This window comes from Symphalangus syndactylus, chromosome 4, assembly GCF_028878055.3.
Source record: "Symphalangus syndactylus isolate Jambi chromosome 4, NHGRI_mSymSyn1-v2.1_pri, whole genome shotgun sequence".
In the NCBI taxonomy this organism is placed as follows: domain Eukaryota; kingdom Metazoa; phylum Chordata; class Mammalia; order Primates; family Hylobatidae; genus Symphalangus; species Symphalangus syndactylus.
In genome coordinates, this window is record NC_072426.2 from 116,862,829 (window position 1) to 116,883,433 (window position 20,605).

Genomic DNA, 20,605 nt, shown 5'->3' on the forward strand with positions numbered 1-20,605 from the left:
ATAGGACCCAACCAAATCCTTGGCCTCGCCAAGCGCCCCCATCACTCTGGCAGAACAGCTCCAGAGACCAGCCCAGGCCAGCCCTGGGTCCCCATCTGTCCTCCCCTCCAAGCTGGTAGCTCCCGCGCCCTCTTGGTCTATCCTTTAATCTCGCGCGGCGGGGACCGGCAGGATGGTGGTCTCCCCGCGGTTTTGCTTTTCAGGCTCTCAAGAAAACCCTCGAAACTCCTGATCTCGAGCACAGCACAAGCTCCGAACTGGCACCAGGCTGAGTCAAGATGGCAAACCCCGGACTGAACATTCGAACGTCCCTCAGTCTTCCCCGCGCCCAAGCCCCGGTGCCTCTGCCCTAGCCGAGGCCTCTGCGGTCTTCCCGGGCGAGGAGCCGACTGGGGGCCGCCGGACGCGGAGGACCCTGCTCCTGCTTTCCGAACTACAGATCCCAGGGTGCCTCTCGGACTCGCGCTCCCTCCCTCCCTTGCTCCCTCCCTTCGTCCGTCTCCTCCCCCGGCCCTTGTTGTTTTGGCTGGAAGCACTCCGGCGGAGTTTCAGAGAAAGTCTGGGCAGAAACCGGAGCCGGGCCTGAACGTGGGAAGGGGAGGAAGAAAGGGAGGAAGAGGGAGCCCCGAGGCCGGGAGAGGGAGGGAGGGATCGGGATCTGGGGCCGAGCCGCTCAGAACCTGCCGCGCGCCCCGGGGTGGGGGAGGCGGCGGGGGAGGAGCGCCAGAGGACGGGACAGCGGGATCCCTCCCAGGAGCCCAGCCGCCTAGCGCCTCGTTCCTCTGCCGCTCCCCGCCCTCTTCGGCGGCGGCGAGAGCGGACCCACCCTCTGGCTTGACCTGCGACCTCCCTGCGCCCGCCGCTCAGAGACGCCCCGCGCTTCGCTGCCAACCCTACGGCTCCCTCTGTGACCCGGGACCAGCCCCGTGCCCCCTGCCCGTAGGCGGCTCGCGGCTTCCCCTTTCCTCGGCGGCGTTCCCCGAGCGCCGCGAAGTGACCCACCCTCCCCCGAGGAGAGGGAAGGAGGATCGCTCCGGGCGCATCGAAACCCAGGGCGGGCGGGCGAGCGGGAGTGGGCACCGCGCGGGGCATTGTGTGTGTGTGTGAGCAGCGCTGTGTCTGTTTCGGAAAGCGCTCTGGGGAGGTCTTGTCCCTAGGGGGCGGAGCGCAAAGGACAGAGGCTCCGGCACCGAGTCGGGGGCAGAGTCCCGCTGAGTCCGAGCGCTGCTGAGGCAGCTGGCGAGACGGCACGTCTGGAGGCGAGGCAGGCGCACTGAAAGGAGGCCGGCGCGCCCGCGGCCCCGACTCGCGTTCTGTTCAGGTTCGTGGGCCTGCAGAGGAGAGACTCGAACTCGTGGGACCCGCGCACCGTGGAGCCTGTCCGCCCAGTCCGTCCGGGGTGCGCGACCAGGAGAGCTAGGTTCTCGCCGCTGCGCGCTCGACAGGCGTCGGCTGTGTCGGGAGCGCGCCCGCTGCCCCTCGGCTGCCCGGCCCGGAGCCCGAGACGCGCGCACCATGAGCGGTGGTGAAGTGGTCTGCTCCGGATGGCTCCGCAAGTCCCCCCCGGAGAAAAAGTTGAAGCGTTATGTAAGTAGAGCTGCGGGCGCCACTCCGCGGGCCTCGGCGTCCACACCCCTCCCCAGTCGGCTTGCCGGCGGCTGCAGCTGGCCGCGCGCGGGGCTGGCTCTTAAACGAATGCCGGTCTCTTTCCCCTTGGCCTCTACCCCTGGCGGGCTCGGGACCGGGTGCCTTGCACTCCCTACCGCCCAGGCATCCACTTGGCCGGACAACTTTCTTCCTCTAGGTTCCAGACAGCCTGCTTTGCGGGCCTGTTCGCCCCATAAAAGGACCCAGACGTCCAGCTAAACTCCTGCTGCACGCTTTTCTTCTTCCTTAGGAAGGATGGGGTGCGATGGAGAGAGGAGCCTTCTTCCTGCTTTATTCTTGCATGTGATTATTGGGCTGATGTGTGCTAAAGTTCCCGCACCGGGAAAACCGCCGAGGTTTTAGGGCTCACTAGCCCTTTCTTTGGTGGGCGCTCCCTCTCCTCCGCCCCTCGAGATGAGTTGCGGGAAGCGGGCTGTGGAGCTGAGGAGTTGGTATTACAGACAAGCATATCGAATGCGCGCAAAAGGGAGAGAAAGAAAAGTTATTACGCGCCCTGCCGTTTGCTTAGCAGGGTTCACATTTTCGCGGTTTTGAATTGAGGGACTTTGGAGTTTGGCCCGGGAGCCTTGGCGGTTTGCTGCGAGAGGAGAGCGCTGGGGGGAGCCTGGTGGCTGGTGTTTGGGCGCCTTGGATGTGCTGTCAAACTCAGCAGGAGGGGACAGCTGAAGCCAGAAGGGATTTCAGTTGCGGTCCTTTCCCAGGGAACCAGAGTGGCTTTAATGGTGTTTGTGTAATTGATACAAGATGCTATGTGTTAAACCGTTTTAGCTGTTAGGAAAAATATTCCTTGAAAGTATCAACCTTGCTTTAGTGGAAACCTGTGTCCTCTTCAGAGATCTGGGATCTTATTCTTCCTCCCCATTGGTTGTTTTGTTGCTGCCCCCTTGCAAAGGAAAGAAATGACACTTTTGTCCTGACATCTGGACCAAATATTTTCCTAGTAAAATGTGTTTGCAAAAACAAAATTTATGCCCCCTTAAATATAATATAAATTTAATGCCGGTACTAAGGAAACCCGTTTGTCGTTGAAGAATATCTACACCTAGTATTAGAGCTCAGGTTAATCCTGTTAGTCACTGTTTGCTTGTATAGAACAGAGTGAAGTATTTAACTTCACTGACAACTCACCAGTGAATTTCTGATTTACTTTCTGCCAGAATTTATTATAGACAAGTAGTTTTATTGAAGGACTCGATGCCACAAATCGTAAGAAAGCTCTCTAGAGATGTGTAATGCCTCCAAATCCTGTCCATCTATCAGTTTTCCTGAATATCCTAGTAAAAATGCTAACTTTATTCCAAAAATATGAGCGAGGCAGTGTTTTTTTTTTCCAGCTGTTCTAAAGAGAAAGTTGTGTGTGTGTGTGTGTGACAGAGAAGGAAGGGAGGAAGGGGTAGGGAGATAAATATATTTGTTTTGAGAAGGCCCAATTTAGGAAAGACAGATTCTTGGAGGAATTAAAGAATAACACATTTGCTGAACGAGAAAGTGATAATATAGATTTAATTCATTCTTTGACGTGGTTAGTTCATGGCTCACTCAAAAGACGCCAGGCACTGTGTTAGACACCAACCATAAGGTCACAAAATACAGTAGGAAAAAAGCCCTGCCTCTTGGGCTTAGAATTCAATTGGACTATTAACCAGGAAAAAACTCAGCCAAAAAGATTAACAAGAAAAACAAAAAGGAAAGTATAATTTGATCATTACAACTATTTTCTGAGGTAGGTGTCGTCTCTATTTTACAGAAAACAGTCCTGCATTTGAACCCAGATCTGCCTGATTGATTGGACTGTAAAAGGTGAACGACTCTCACCTAGTTCATTTCAAGTGTGGAGCTTAGACTAGGTTATCTCTAAAGGTCCTTCAGGCTCACACCTGTAATCCCAGCACTTTGGGAGGCCGAGACCAGTGGATCACCTGAGGTCAGGAGACCAGCCTGGCCAACATGGCGAAACCCTGTCTCTACTAAAAATACAAAAAATAGCCGGGCGTGGTGGTGTACGCCTGTAATCTCAGCTACTGGGGAGGCTGAGGCAGGAGAAATGCTTGAACCTGGAAGGTGGAGGTTGCAGTGAGCAGAGTTTGTGCCACTGCACTGCAGCCTGGATGACAGGGTGAGACTCCATCTCAAAAATAGCAACAACAAAATAAAGGTTCTTTCAGATTATGACTTTTCCTGACTCTGTGAATATTGGTTGAGAATACAAGAATGAGGTGGACTATGGATCAGGTGCACAGTGCTAAAGAAACGTAAGACCTGGTCTTTGCCTTTAAGTAGCTTTTTGAGTCTTTGGGACCATGAGACAAGTATATGTGAAAAAGCCAACAGTGCAAAGTGGTATATGACTGTGTGTCTAAGTTGAGTGGTATGGGTATTTTTTGGCTTTTCTGAGGAACAAGTTCAATGTAGACTGAAACTATGGGAACATTTGAGACAGAGAGTGGGCTGCCTACATTGTGTTTTCCACAGGAGGATGAATATGCTTAACAGCTTGGGAGAAACTAGGATTTTCTTTGCCTGGTGTAGCACTGGTGTTTTCTTTACCCACGAATAAAGTAGATGGAGATAGTCCTGGAAGACAGTGGACAGGGCGGCTGTCAGAATAGAGGAAACCAGCATGGAGTGTTATGAGTTAAATAAGGCTTAAATAACTGTCAGGTTAAATAAGGCTTGTATTTTACCTGTCAGGTTGGTGGCCCAGAAGATTTTGACATTCCCAGATTATTGATCTTTTGGTTTTGCTGTCCAGTTTAGATGGTTTTTGCTAAAGTAGTTTTGACCATCAAAGATATAGGCATGTATACATGCATTTCCTATGCTTGTTTTTTTTCATGTAGAATGTTTATTTTTCTGGATAAAGGAAACATTGTTGGCCACCCAGTAGGCAAAATGTTTCTGGATAATTATTTGTAATGAATGGATTTGCTATGAAAAGATACCTTGGATGCTTGGTACTATAATTATTAAATGAGACTTAAGGGAGTTTGAGCATCATGATTCTGTTTGGAAATATTTGGCCCATGGGACTTTGACAGTTGTCTCACTGTTTACAGCATTTATAGGGTAGTCGGAGCACTGATTAAGATGATCCATAAGGGCTTTTAAGTGACAAAAAATTTGTTTTAGTTTTTTTTAATTAATTCTTTTTTGAGATGGAGTCTTGCTCTGTCACACAGACTGGAGTGCAGTGGCACGATCTCGGCTCACTGCAACCTCCGCCTCCCAGATTCAAGCAGTTCTTCTGCCTCAGCCTCCCCAGTAGCTGGGATTATAGGCATGCACCACCACGCCCAGCTAATTTTTGTATTTTCAGTAGAGATGGGATTTCGCCATGCTGGCCAGGCTGGTCTCAAACTCCTGACCTCAGGTGATCTGCCTGCCTCAGCCTCCCAAAGTGCTGGGATTATAGGCACGCCTGGCCTTAAATTGTTTTAGTTTTACCTTTAAAGCCATCTCATATATGGCCCCCAATGTATTCCATTTACAACTCCATTTTATGTTTACTGTTTCATAGTCAACTCAAGCAGGATTGTTTTTTGTACACACTAGTGTTATTCTGATGTGTAAGCTTTTCTTGAATTTTCTAAAGAATGACACAAAAGAAAATGAAAGTCAAGAGTAGTCAGCAGATTCCCCAGCTTTTCCTTCTATTTTTAATTTTTTCTATATTCACAAAAGGGTTCTTTCTTCTTGTATGTGTTTCATTCTCCTGGAAGTTTTTAAAATCTACTTAAAATGTAGGTGAAAATTTTAATGCGTTTCAGGGTTGCTACTGTGGTGTTGCTGTTTTCATCCTGTGTTATATATTAAACAGCTGCTTTTTTACTTTGTTAAGGACCTGATGGAATCATAAACAGATTGCTGTCACTAGGGTTACAGAAAACAAGTAAAGTCTTGGTAGTATGCACTCAACAATGGTGCTCAGATTTTCAAAGAATTATTTAAAGAAATAATAGTGAAATTTTCATCAGAACCTAAAATTTTAGCTGAAATAAGATGCAAGTCTGTAAACAAAGTATTGTTTCTAGACGGCTGGCTACCACCATAGCTCTGCAGGAGGAGCTTCCTTGCCTGAAGCCCGAACACTAAGTTTGGGCTTCTCCATAGCCCAGCTGTCAGCACTGGGCAGGTGCACAATCTCAGCAGGAGAACCTGCTTCTAAGGCCAGAGCAAGGTGGCCTGTTAGCTGACAGCCAGCCTGGGAGCAAGGCCCCAGCCAGTTCTTAGGTGGGTAATCTGTACCCAGCGTGGGCTCTCTGTCTGCTCTGCAGCTGTCAATTAACAGGACACCTCTTGTTTGGACTTCAGGAACACACCCCTGGTTCTGGAAATGGGCCTAGAAACAGAAATAGCCTCTCCTACTGGGTGGGCACCTGACATCTGACATGGAGGAGGGGGGCGTGGGCAGGCCAAGTGTCAGCATCTCCTTGGTTCAAGGACAACGCAGGACCTGTGCTAAGCATGAAACCCCTGCTCAATAGTGTCACTACAACAAAGAGGACTGTCACTTCTGGAAGCTCTTCCTATCCTTTTTTGACAATTACCACTAGCAATCAATGGATTCTGATGTTTCTGCCTACAGTGACTGAATAAGCATGATTATTCTATTGAAGGAAATTTTTTCTTGCCATCCTCATGTTAGTAAACATAATTCAGACTCCCAACGTTTTTACCTTTTCAAGTGTAGCAAGAACGTTTTTTCTATTAACAGAGATCATCAACTTGCAATTACATTAAGCCCTTATGATAGTTAATGATAGTTCATTTGTTGTGCCTGGGCTAAATGATAAGCGTAGAACTCGCCATGTGCAACTTGCTGAATCTCTAAATCTGATTGCTACCTTTTGAGATTCAAAATTACTGTTAGGAAGGTGCATTAGTTAGGAGGGTAGTTTGAGAATTCTGCTGGCTCTTTAAAATTTTTTTTTTAAGAGATCATCTTGGAACAAAAGATGGCAAGAGTTATAGTTGGATAATCTGTTTGACAAGTGACTGGTTATTTCAGTGTATCTTGCCATAATCTGCTTAAAAATGTAAGGAATAAAACACACAGCATTTTTTTAGAGTAAGTAAAATTCCATATTTTGGACTTAACATAAAAATATGTAGATAAGCTATTGACAGTTTGCAGACTGAGAAACTTCCAGAGGTGATAGATTTTTTTTTTTTTTTTTTGAGACGGAGTTTCGCTCTTGTCCAGGCTGGAGTACAATGGCATGATCTTGGCTCATGGCTCACTGCAACCTCCGTCTCCCGGATTCAACTGATTCTCCTGCCTGAACCTCCCAAGTAGCTGGGATTACAGGCTCCTGCCACCATGCCCGGCTAATTTTTTTTTTGTATTTTTAGTAGAGATGGGGTTTTGCCATGTTGGCCAGGCTGGTCTCGAACTCCTGACCTCAGGTGATCCGCCCGCCTCGGCCTCCCAAAGTGCTGGGATTACAGGCGTGAGCCGCCGTGCCCAGCCAGAGGTGACAGATTCAAAACATGTGTTAGGTACTCAGCACTCCTAATTTTCTTAAAGAGACTGCATTGTAGTGGATGGGCTACTACTTTACTTTTGAAGAATTTTGTTTTAAAATGTAATTTGATGCAACCACTGATGCTTTTAGTGGGGATGTTTTGCTATAGTGGAAGGAGACTGAGTGTCAGGACCCGGATTCTACTTGGCTTTGCCATTGTCCACCCACAGGAGCATTTGACCATTCTGATCCTCAGTTTCCTTATCTGTAAAATGGGGGAGGGAAGAGCTGTAGATCTTCAGCGGAAGCCCTGTTGCAGTTTAGCGTTCCTCTTCTCAGACATTTTCTTAGGTGGAAGGGACAAACGGGGAGCTCTTCAATAAGCTGCAACATAAATTTTTGGAGGACATAAATCTTCCTTTTGGGGAAATTACTATTTATCTTAAATAGTTTAGTGACTGCTTAAGCAGTATTCTTTGGGGACTCTTGGTTTTTAACTGAAGGCAGACCTGCATGCAGGGCCTTTGGCTGCTGTGCTCCTGGGCTGGGTGCTGTGTCTTGAGCCCCTGTGCAATGCCTGGCTCAGAGTAGGAGCTCAACAGATGCCTGTTGACTAAATAATAAACAGGTATCGCAGGAGCTTTTGTTATGTGCCATGTGTGGAATGCAAGGAAGGAAAGGCCCACTCCCTGCCCTTAAGGAGTTTCTAATCTGTGAAGACAAGCTGTCAATCGTTTTATAGGAGCTATGATATATGATTAGTTGCCAAATGAAGGACTATTACCTAAGAGTTTAGAATGAAACAGGGGCTGCAGGGGTAGGAGATGCCAGGGAAGACTCCGCAAATGAATTTTATACTTTGCTCTTGGAAGAGCTGGTGTACTGCTAGCAGCAACAGCAAAATCTTAAGGGAGGGCTGGTTTTAAAGGAAGAACAAAGATTTGTGTTGAGTTTAGACGTCCTCATGAAAAAAACTGCTTCCCAGCACCCCAGTTTCATGTGAGGAGTTTGGCTGTCAGCTCTATCTTCTAGTTTGAGAAGTTTTTGTTTCTGCTGAGATCTAATGTTCCTCACGGGTTCCTGAGCACAAGTGAATTTTCTGCATCAAACTAGAAATGAACAAAACAACTTGTTTGGTCACCTGAACTTATTAAAATTCCAAGGGCCCTGAGTTGTTTAAGATTTCTTTATGTCTGTTTTAAGCTAAGTAATTCATTCTGGCAAGCAGTTAGTTTACAAAAGAGAGGGAGCATGTTCTGGTGGGAGGGAGAATAAAAGAGCCTTTGATTCATTTGCTTCTGAGTTCCAGCAGCAGGGCCAGGGCTGCCTTGGGCTAGCGTCTTATTTCGGACTTTGGAAGCCATCTTAGCCCAGCTGTGTGAGTGCCAGCTCGTGTTGGGGGGGAGAGAATAACACCAACGGATCACATGAAACCCCCTCTCACTGCAGACGGAGGGATTTCTCTCATTTCACATTCCTCGCATCAACATGGTGCCTAATTTCCACCAAGTTAGAGCTCCATCTGAATTTGCCATTTGAACTTGGATTGAAGTCACAGTCTTTCTGTGACTCCTTTTATCTCAGTCTGCCAACTAATACAGAAAACTTATCAAGTCACAGGTCTCTTTATTCTCCCCTCTTGGGGTATAACACACATAAAATTAGCATTCTTTCTTTTTGATATTACCCCTGGCAAAAAGTGTCCCATTGTACTATGGATTTCCATATTTATTAAATAACTAGGCTCTTCCGTTGCCAGTGGGATGGCTCTAGGAGCCTCAATAAATTGTAGATGACAATTTAGGCCTGTAGAATTGCTGAGGAAAGTCATTTTTAGGAACTGGAATTTTTTGCTCATTCTAGGCTTGTATGTTTGAGCATCTTAAATAATAGAAGAATGCCCTAACTGGAAAAAAGAATCATTTCTCTTTTAAGCAATTCACTTATTCATAGGAGCAAAGTTCTCCCTAGTTTAAAAGTTCTCGTTACCGAATAAAGTACACTATAACCTAAGAGCTTTTGACCTCCCAGCCTGTTTTTAAAAAGAATTAAGACTATGCACTGTAATGCATGTTTGGTTGTTATCTCTGTTACATTAGCTCTTGAAGATTACAACTTGTAGCTGCCAAGCCCTGTCCTGCAGTATTATCTGGAACAAAAATTTTCCATGTGGTTGTTTTTAGCAGAGCTACTATATGCAAACTGCATATGAAGGATATAAGTTATAAAGGAATAGAGCTTCTAGAAGGAGAAATGTGAGTTAACTTTTTTCTACCATTTAATCGTTCTTTCCTCACCTCTTAGTGTGTGTTTCAGTAATGTTTATCATCTTTCTAAACTGACTTTTATTTTTATATACTCGAAAGAATGCCAAATTTACCAAGTGTTTTTCTGATGGTGATTTTCTTTTCTCCCAGCTTTTTACTTTGAGTTCATACTTGGCCTAGGCAGTTCTCTTAAGTTATGTGTTCAAAAAACAATGTCCTAAGAGGAAAAAACAAATGGCCACATTGTCCCATGAATTAAAAACAATATACCAAGAGTCCAAACATTTCAGTGTAAAAATATTAAGCCTTTCTTTTTTTAGGAAGACAAATATTAAACTTTGCTTTAACTATCCTGTTGATTGTTTTTCCTTTCCCTTTTTTATTTATTTTCTTTTGGTTTGACTCATGTAGTTTAAATTTATTTTGAAAACAGTTTTATACATACTTCTTTAAGAATACTGCACGTAGGGGAAAGCATCAAACTTCCATATTACATTTCAAGAGAAAAGTGAGAGGAGGCCACCCTCCTGTCAGAAGAGGGGCAAAATGTCAAATAATACCAAGGTTTTCTAACTTACTTTTATGTTGCTTGGTTATTTATCATTATTGCCTAGAGATATTTAGCTATTTAAACATGAAATAAGCAGGTAAATGTAATTTAAGTTAAGCAAGTTTCACATTTGCTTTTGTGAAATGAAATCCTGGACATAAGCATTGGAAGAACTCAACTCATTTTGTTGTAGTTTTTGTTTTAAATAGAAAATAGAGACAGCGTCTCTACATTCCCCAGGCTGGTCTCAAACTCCTAGCCCCAAGTGATCTCTTGCCTCGTTGTAGTTTTTATTGTTGTATTTAATGCATTAGCCAGCCAGTTGCTATAACATTTTATTTGCTAACTTTTTTAAATGAGAGGAAGGTAAAAGCACTCTGTGCCATAGTTCCCTACTCTCTCTTTTCCTATTATTTCTACTTCTCTGTGATATAAGCCTAGACATCAAAATCACAAAATATTTGTGTCCCAATCTTTACACACACATTCTTTCACCTTTTCTCTAAAAAGAGAGTGTTAATTTGTGTCACTCTTACATAGTAATCAAGAATAGAAATAATAATGTTCCAACTAGCATGTAGATTGTTTTTCTCTCCTGAAATGCAGCTTTTAGTTACTGCTGTATTGGGAAATGTGGTTAGGCCACTTTCTGACTGGCAGAACTCCTCCCTGAGATGACTACCTGATGAAAGAATTACCTGCCTGTGTGCCTTCCCAGCTCCAGTCCTTAGCACATTCCCATCACTGCTGCGGCCAGAGGTGGAGTTGCCAAGACTAAGGTGCTGGTGGAGGGATGACTCCCTGATTATCGAGAGAGAAGTGCTTTAATCTTTGACTTTTGTAAGAGAGATACTAGGTAAAAGCTACCTTTGGCGTTTTGAATTCCAGTGCTGTTGTGTAGAGCTTGATGAGGAATGATTACCTCATTCAGCTAGGGAGGTATTTTTTGATCCCTCTACCCTCTGGCAAAGTTATAATTGACCCCAAAGTTATGTAGGATTATTTACTTTACATGTTCTTGACAGTTTCAGGTTTAAATGTTTGAAGTGTTGAGAAAAGGTAAAAGGAAATATTGAACTCCTAAGAATGTAAAATATTTGGGAAGGTACTTTGTTCCTAGTGATGCTGTTACATAAAACCAAAGCCTTCTGAGTAATCTTTGCTGCGTATGTAGGTCATTTACCTTCAAAGAAAAAGGCACACAATTAAACTGGTGCTATTGAATGGTATTATTTTTCTTTCTATTCCTTTAAGCAGTCAAATAGTTGAGAGTCAAGTGTATAAATGTTGAATGTTTCAAATGGGAAAAGCAAGCCTAATATATTTTTCTAGTTGATTTTCATAGTGATCCACAGTATACACAGAAAAAGGTGTATACACAGGAATCTGAAAATTATGGCTTCATTTATCATTCTTTGGTGTTGTAATAGGATATTAATTTCCAGAGGACAGGGATGGCGTTTGTTCTCTGTCTCAAATATACAGTACGGTGCCTGGCATATACTCTTGAACAGCACAATCAAGTAATTGTAGAATTTTGAGCCTAAAATTGTAAATTCTCTTGTCCAATGCTTCTTAACCTTTTCTAACCCACTCCTCTCTCATGTATTGTTTGAGTGTCCTTTGGCTTTTAATCCAGTTTTACTTGCTATGATTTGCATTACGAAAACAATAGCTATATTGAAACTTTTTTCTAATTACACATATCTCCTTCTCCACCAGTCAAGAACCAACCCACTCCTTTTACAGGGAATGAAAATAAGCCTAAGGGAGATGAATTGATTAGTCCAAAGTCATACTACTTAACCAGTTGTTCTGTTGGGGCCCATCTCTACCCTCCCAGATAAAATCCTTTCCGTCAGAGTGAATGCCCACATGAACAGGGCACTGTGAAGAATGCAAAAGAAGAGGACCAAGTGAACACTGTTTTCACCTTTGAGAGCTGTGTGCTGCTAGGGGACATAGGTTACACTTAGTTCTACAAATAACATCATGATCAGTGATGTGTGAGACATTCTGGTAGAAGAATCCAGCAAAGAGAGGTTAATTCAGGTACTCTGTGAAGGCTTAATGAAGGTGGCAAGAGGCATTTCACCAGCACCTTATAAGATGGATTCAGTTTTCAAAGATGAGGCTGGAGTAAGATCTGATTTCTGTTTCACCTTTTCCCAGCCAGACTCTTGCATTGTTGTTTACATTTGACACTTCCTCTTTTTCACCTGCTGTTCATTTCATAATGGAATACAGCTGGGTCCTTTTTCCCATCACCCTTATTTAAATAGTTGGTAAGAGTTCTTAAGTGTTGAAGTTCTTAAGATGTTCCTAAGTGTTGGAGTTCTTGAGGGTTCCAGTGCTAGCCCTGGTTGGTCTCCTCCTCTTTTCATCTTTGTTAGTTGGTTCTTCATCTGTTGTGAGATCGTGAACTCCTTTGAAAATTTGAGGCTCTCAGTTACCATAAGAACTCTTACCAACTTATACACAAACATTATTATAATCTTGGATGTTTTCTGACCTTTAAAGCTCATCTATGGCTCTTAACACCTAGTTAAATGCCTGAATTATATGTTGATAATTTGAGTACTCTTTCTCAGCCCATTTCTCGTTCCAGATCTATGGATCTAACGGTTTAAATCCAAAACTGCTTATATAGCCCACAGCGACTCAGAGTCAGAATGCCCACAGCAGATCTTATCCTTTCCCTTAAACCTGGTCCTCTTGGCTGTTCCTTGTACAGTGGCTCAGCCAGAAGGTTTTCTTTGACTTTTCTCTCTCTCTCATTCTCCACACCCAGGGACCAAACCCTGTCGGTTTTACCTCCCAAGTATCTCGATTTATTGGCCAGTCTTGCCTAGGCGATATTTGCCTTTCTTCTGGATTGCTGCAATAGCCAGTTGCAGTTGCTGCTCTCTGCCTCCTCTTGGGCCCCTCTTAACTGTCTTATCAAGGCAGCCAGAGTGACTTTTCTGAAATACCAATCTGATAAAGCCATTCCATAGCTCGAAGCTGTTCTGCGGCGCTCTTTTGCTCTTCGGAGTGTGTCTGCCTCTTCCCTTGGCTTGCATGGCCCTTTATGTGGCAGCAGCACATCCATCCAGTAGTGTTTGTTGCTCCCTTCTCCACTCAGTCTCTCCCCTTCAGCTATACTGAACTTTCATGGTCCAGATCAGCTCTGAGATCTCTCTCTCCAGGTCTTTGCACATGCTCTCCTCTCCTCCAGGAGTCCTTGACCCTCTCTTTTCTGTCTTACAACCAGGCTAACTTTGGGAGCCTTCTCTGAACTCCACCACCACTACCACATGTACACACAGACATACTGTGCTGGGAGCATCTGTTTTGTCCTCCTGTCATGCTCTGTTATTCTCATAGCATAGCACTTGCCACACTTGATATTTGCTTGTTTACTTGCTTATTTCCCCACCCATGGTGGGGCCATGTTGTGACTTTTGTGAGCCCCAGGTACATTTGCCTTCATAGGTCCCCCCCTTCCTAGATTAAAAAAATTAAAAATTATATTTTGCAACTGTGTCAGTATAAAGATGAATATATTCTAACCTGGAGTAGTTATATATTATTTTTCATTTTTTATTTTGATTTTTAAAAGAAAATATTAAGACACTTTTTATATGCTTCTTAATGTATGTATCATGGGCCCCAAGCACCGTGCCTTCTGATGGATACGTTGGCCCTGTTAAATGAACAGAAACACTTTTAAGACAAAGTTGACAGCATATGTCAACTGACTGATTGGGACTAAGAAAAGTGAGGAGTTACTCAGTTATTTTGTCATGTGACACTGTTATCATGGCTTAGCTCACTAAAACACTCTTAAGGCTTTGCGTTTTAGGCTGGGCACAGTGGCTCACCCCTGTAATCCCAGCACTTTGGGAGGCGGGGCGGGCGCATCACCTGAGGTTAGGAGATAGAGACCAGCCTGGCCAACATGGTGAAACCCCGTCTCTACTAATAATACAAAAATTAGTCGGGCGTGGTGGTGCATGCCTGTAATTCTAGCTACTCAGGAGGCTGAGGCAGGAGAATTGCTTGAACCCGGGAGGCGGAGGTTGCGGTGAGCCGAGATCTCGCCATTGCACTCCAGCCTGGGCAACAAGCATGAAACTCTGTCTCAAAAAAAAAAAAAAGACTGTATTTTAGGCCCTGGTAATGGAAAAAAATTATGTATAGATTTATATAAAGTATATTTAAAAATATGTATTTAGGAGCAAAAATTGATTTTTATGTAAAAAAAAGTGTTCTATGAGCTGTTTGACTACTATGCACATTTCTTCATGATGTTTCTGTGTACAGCAGTTTTTAGTAGAGGTGGGTAGGTGATTTTGTCCCCTCCACGGGACATTTTGAAACAGGAAAGGTTTCCTTGTCCCCCTCACAGGGCATGCAATGGGGATGTGCTCATTTCTTCAGGGCCCCACTGCTCAAACCTCTAGGGGAGCATACAGACGGGCAGGCTGAGGGGCTCTGACCCCACTGCAGTGTCTAGTGGTGAAAGTTTACAGCTGAAGCCCCAGTGGGTGTGTGTTACGGGGTGCTCTTTTAGTTTGCCATCTATAGGCAGCTTGTGTTAACCAGTTCAGTTAGACCCCCTTCCTTATCACAAGGACAGAGTGATATCTGTATCCCAGGGTTTCTTGCCTTGGTGTACCAGAAGAATTGGATCACACGTGGGGCTGGAGAATGAGTGCAAGGTTTTATTGAGTAGAAGTAGCTCTCAGCAGATAGGGGAGCCAGAAGGCAATGGTTTTCCCCTGGAGTCCGGCCACTCAGCCGCCTGACTCTTCTCCAACTTCTCCGGCCATACCCCGAGTTGTTCGGCCAGTCGATAGTCAGCTTGCCTGCGGGTGCTCTTCCACGGTGTGCTCTCTCGACCTCGACGACCAGCCGCTTGAGTCTTCTCCCGCCAATGTGTTCGTCAGGATGTCCAGCCGCGTGTTTCTGCCTCCTAGGGTCTCGGGGGTTTTTATAGGCACAGGATGGGGCGTGGCCGGCCAGGGTGGTCCTGGGAAAGGTGACGTTTGGGCGCCAAGGCTGGAGTGCCTGTCCTCACCTGGGTTCGTGGGGATGGATCCCTAGTCAGGGACCATGCCTTCCTTTACCAGGCACTTCCCTTCCCCACTTCCATGTCATTTAAAGGGACCACACTCTTCCGGTCCCAGCACTTCCATAACAATTTGACAATTTCTGGAGACATTTTGGTTGCTACAGCTGGAGGGAGGAATGCTTCTGGTATCTAGTGGGTAGAAGCAGGGATGCCACTAAACACTCTGTTGCACAGATTTATCTGGCTCAAAATATCAGTGTGCTAAAGTTGAGAAATCCTCATATAGAGGGGTTCATAAAGCTTGGTTCTTACATTTATGTTATTCATTTAGTATATTTCCCTATGTTTCCAGTTGGATTGTGTCATAGCACCGGAAGCAAACATTTATTTTTCTGACTAATGTTTGAGAAAAACAGTCATTGAGATGGCTGATCACTAGAGGGTTCAGGTGATAGGCAAACTCTGTCTCCAAGGATCTGTTGTCATTTAAATCATTACCAAAATACTCATTTTTACTTTGCTGTCCTAGCTTAGAGTACAGCCAATTGTTGTCTGGTAGGGGGATGCTGAGTCATTTATTCATGCATTTTATTACCTCTTGGCCGCAATATCACCATTCATTGTTCACAAGCCACCCAGCTTGTTTACTTTTTATAAATTACATGTAATCAAGTCCTCTTGCAGGTCTGGCTACTGTAATTGGCAGCAGCCACAGAGCAGGGCTGACAAGTCTGCATTTATGCTGATGTCTCATATTCAGCCCACTCCAAGCTTTCTTTCCTCTTCCATGTGTATTTTAGAGGGAAGGCAAATAGAAGGAATGCAAAGAGAGAACTGTTAAGGAGTTCTCTCTTTTCAGATGATCTTAAGATACTTACAGCTTGGCAGAGTCCTTGTGTCATTTGGTTGGGAAAAAACAAGGGTCTAGAGCAGTCAGTGGTCCTTAAACTTCAGTGTGCATAACAATCACTGGGCAACTTCTAAAGTGAAGATTCTTGGGCTCTACCCTCCTTCTAATATTTTTATTAAGTCTGGGTAGAGGTCCAGAAAACTGCAGTTTCTAACTTGAACCCCTGCTGATTCTGAAGTAGATGGTCCTTAGGCTACTCTTGGAGAAATCCTGAGTTGGGCATAGAGGGAAAAAGAGACAAGAAATAAAATCCAATAGAAGTAAATACTTATAACGAGTGGAATAGGAAAGCAAGAACCAAAACTGAGAGAGTAACTTTAACCTCTCTTCTGTGAGATGAAGGGAGTGAGTATGCTGTGCTGCTTAAAAAGATAAGTGTTTAGTTTTTTCTGGCAGTGAATGAGATCAAACTGTCCTCCAAAGAGGACGTATTTAGAGGATGACAAAAGTGAAAAGGAATTTTTAGAAAGGTTAGAATATGAGAAAGTACCTAACTGTCGCCAAGAAACTCAAAAGACATGATTAAATCAAAGAAAGTATTTTGTAGGTATCTGTTTAAAAAAGAATGTGCATTCTTGAATCAAGAGTTTATGAATGGCTTAAAGATGAAGAGAAGAGATGAAGGAGGATTAGCTGTTCACCAGAAGTTCTGGTTATTCTGGTTATTGGATCTGAAAGCATATTATTAAAGTATAGTCTAGATTTCCTGGAATAGTTCACATTTCTAATATTCTTTCCCATTGTTTTTATAATACATGTCTGATTTGCCCTAATTTTTGGTTAGTTGAGATGTGGTTGATTTGTAAAAGAACACCAAAAGTGGGTCTACTTGATTGAAGAAGCTCTCTTGCTTTCCAACTTTGTGTTTGTGTATGTGTGTGTTAAATGTATATTTTCTAATCTATCTCTTTTAACCTAAACTTTGATTTTAAAGTCCACATTAGAGAAAGAGCAATAGAGACAGACTCCACTTTAGAAAATTGGTCAAGAAGTGGACCAGGTGGGAATGGTTACTTAATCCTAGCAGAGGAATAAAGTACTTGATTTCCAGCTACCTACTGAATGCACTCTGCTTCTAGACAGCTATTCTTATTTTTTTTTTGACATATTATTTCCATAGGGGAACTTTATAGTTCGATTCAGTAACCTTGGAGAGAGATCCTGACCAAAAAAAAAAAAAAAAAAAAAGAATTTTGGAAGTTACTTATAAAATGATGAGTATCACCAGCATTTGTTAAATCATTCTTTCTTTATGCTAATTATCTCTGTATTAAAGTATTCACTTTTCCACCTACATGCTCTAGAAACCCAGGTTGTACTTTAGAACTTTTCACCACTATAGTATATTAACTAGCTTGCTAATCCTTTTTACTGTCTTTCATGTTCTCTCCCTGCCATCTGCTCACAAGATTTTATAGAATCTTCATATCTGCTTTGTAAGTGTTGAGGATCATTATTGTTATTGTATGAAGTGTCTACCACACCCTCTCATTGCACTGGGAGTCCGAGTAAGTTTAGTTAGTAGATCACTTTGCTCTGAAGTGAATAGAAGGGTTGTTGCTGTATGCTGGTGGAGACCCAAAACCAGCTTCTTCGATTTACTTTGGCAATCAAGGAAGGCTAGACTCCTGTGACTTCTATCCTGCGCTTTGAAGACTGGGCTCAGGACTTGCTCTCTTCATTTCAGGTGACCTTATTTTCTTGCATTCTTTTGTTTTTAAAATCATACACTTGGTATATCTCCTGTTTATGAGCCTGTTAGTATTCCTAACTTTTTTTCAGATTTTTTTCTTCCTTGTAATTTATTCTAACTCATATACTGTTTAACATAGTGATGGGTGTTTCCAATGAATATTTATATTTTCTGAAAACAAGTGTAAATGCTCTTAGAGAGAAGCATAACATTAAATAGCTATCCAAATGCAACATTAAGAAATCACTTACAAATTTTCAGTGGGAGTATTTTAACTTAGTTTTCCATTTTGAGTTTAACGTATAGAGAAAAAAAGGGTTACAAAATATTAGGTAAGCAGATTTATTGCCCTTTGCCTAAGTTACTAAAGGGAAGTGTTTCTTTAAAAAAAAAAAACAGTGTAGAAGATTTATCATTAAACTATAATATACATATTTGACCTTGTAATATTTTTATGTTTACTTATATTTGAACAGAAAATGTGCATAGATTCACTTAAAATGTATAGTATATTGTTATTCATTCTTTGTTTTAAGTTATAATTTTTAATACTCAGAGATTTCCAAATCTTTAATATCTACCTACTTATGCCAGTGATTCTTAAATAACTCAAAGATGCTCTTTTATAGTAGCTTTTATGCACAATAAATTTTTTAGCAAATGTGCTTTGCCCCAAGTTGGAGAATTAGTTATATGTTGAGAAGCCCATGCTTTTACTAAGTGAAATTGAAACATAGATATTGAAATATTTTTCATCCTTCAGCTAAGTTCTAGCATTGAAAACATCTGTTTGTTTTCAAACAGGATCTGTTGTTTTTCTAAACCATGTACTTCCAAAGCAGAATAGATTTTCTTTGAGATTTTTATTGAAATACCTCAAGGAGAAGAAAATGACTCAAAGAGGATAAAGGCTAATTTTTCTTAATGAAAGAAGAAACACATTTTTTACTCTTTCTATTCTTAATTTAGGACTAGGAAATACCGTGAGTCCAAGGCCAGTTGGTTTCAGCATGCAGAGATAAGACTAGAACACAGCTTCCTGATGCCCAGGCCAGAGCTGTTCTCATTACCATTTCTATCTCCACATCCATCTTCAGTAGGTTGCTGTGATTTCCAGCATTCAAACCCTTGCACATTTCCAGAGCCTCTTAGCTGTCTCGTGGAGCAGTTCATCCCAATTCCTGCCTTTTTAATTTTTATTTTCAATTGTGGTTAAAACAAAACAACAACAACAACAACACATAACATAAACTTGACCATCTTAATCATTTTTAAGTGTACAGCACAGTAGGTTAAGTATTCAGATTGTTATGCCAGCCCAATCTCTCCTGCTTCTCCATTCAATCTCAGTAGCATTGGAAACAACAGAAGGGTCTTTATGCAAACACCTTTCAGGAAGGCGTGCGCCTCACCTGTGTTTGCTCCTTCATGGTAGTAGGAAGTTAATTATGTGGGATTTGCTCACCTGATCCACACAGCTGATCCTACTGTACTGCACATTTGGAAATCCCACACCCCTTTCTTCCCCTGAGGAAAAAATTCTTTCCTGATCCTACATTCAGTGCTCTGTTTAATCTTGAGCATATGAGAATGAGTCACCACGGGTAAGTGTGTAATCTCATTTATACCTTTCTTCCAACCCTCCTTTAATTTTTTAAATTTATGATACTGGATCCTGCTTTCCTACATAAGGGCTGGTGATTTGGAGACTAATTTTGGGAGTGCGAGGTGTTGAGATTTTTTTTGGAACGAGTGCTTTCTGTTCCACTGAACATGAAGCTGCATGGCCTAAGTTCTGAAATTCAGGCTATGTATGGAATGTCTGTGTGGATGAAGAAACAAGCCAATGCCTTTTTTTGGGTCGGGGCCGGTGGGGAGGCTGGGAGAAAGATGAATGAAAATGTTAAGATAGTCTGATTTTGTGGGGGAAATATTCAAATTTTGAGAATTTGTGCAAACCAAAGACGAGCAGTTAGTTGCTTTGTGATTTTATTTTACCCACAAAAGAAATACTTGATATTGTGCTGAAGATGTTGTTGAATAGGTATATTAACTCAGATAAAATAACCGAGTTCTACTTTTGATTCCAGTTATCCCTATCTATACAATGTGTAAATGCTATTTCCATTTCTTCATTTGTGGAATGAAAAACATTTCACTGGAAAATTATCTTTAAAGAAGTACTGGTAAAGTACGTTGGAATCTTTAGGATACTTTGAACATGGTGCTTAAAGAATGTAAATGGTTAAAGCTCAATGCTTGTTTTCATACCCATAGAGGAATATGGGAGTGGGAGTCACTTGAATATCACAATGAAACTCTGTATCCATTTTTAAATACAGTATGCATTTGAGCAAAGCCCTTCTCCCTAACTGCTTATTTTAAATTGGCAGTTGCTCAGCCAACAGTCAGTAATCTCAGTTAGCAAGTGTTTGGCACGCCTGTTTTAACCTGCACAGGTTCAGTTCACACAAAGAAAGGGAGGGTTGGGTGATGTGATGCAAACACCACGTTAGCCTCATTAACATATTTTGAATAACTGTATTTGAATATTTGCCAGCTAGGCTAGGCCATCTGAAGGCCTGCCAAACAAAATGGGAGTTTCTGAGAGGAGTGTAGAGATTTGAGCTTGTAAACTTTCTACTTTTTCTTCTTGAGGGAAAAGATTTTAGAGGATGATGCTATTTAGGATACTTTCCATACCCTCTCAAAAGAACAACCTTTTTTTTTTGTTGTTTTTTAATTCTGCAGAAATTTCGGACTTTCTACCACCTTTTTATATATCTTTAAAAGAGGTACCATAGGACATGTCTCTGCAATACCTTTAGGTAATCTATCCTGGGTGGGTTTGAGTTTCTACTCAGCCTGTTTTTTGTCTTCGCAGAATTTAGTCCTGAAGCTCTTTCTGTGAGTCTAGCTGGGGAACCTCTTCTGCAGACTTAATGTGTGAATGCCAGTGGTTGGAACAGAACAGATAGGATAAACTAGGGTACCTG

At 42.7% G+C, this 20,605-nt stretch overlaps 1 protein-coding gene across 2 annotated transcripts in view; it reads left to right on the forward strand.

Annotated features, from left to right (window-relative positions):
* The first annotated feature begins 580 nt into the window (after positions 1 to 580).
* GAB1 (GRB2 associated binding protein 1) overlaps positions 581 to 20,605 on the forward strand; it is a 133,847-nt gene continuing 113,822 nt past the window's right edge. Inside the window, exon 1 of one of the 2 annotated variants that reach the window (XM_055276009.2) lies at positions 581 to 1,587. In XM_055276009.2, coding sequence (XP_055131984.1) covers positions 1,516 to 1,587 — 72 coding nt within the window. In that variant the 5' untranslated portion in view covers positions 581 to 1,515. The remainder of the gene's footprint in view (positions 1,588 to 20,605) is intronic. The other variant, XM_055276010.2, reaches the window with a different exon arrangement.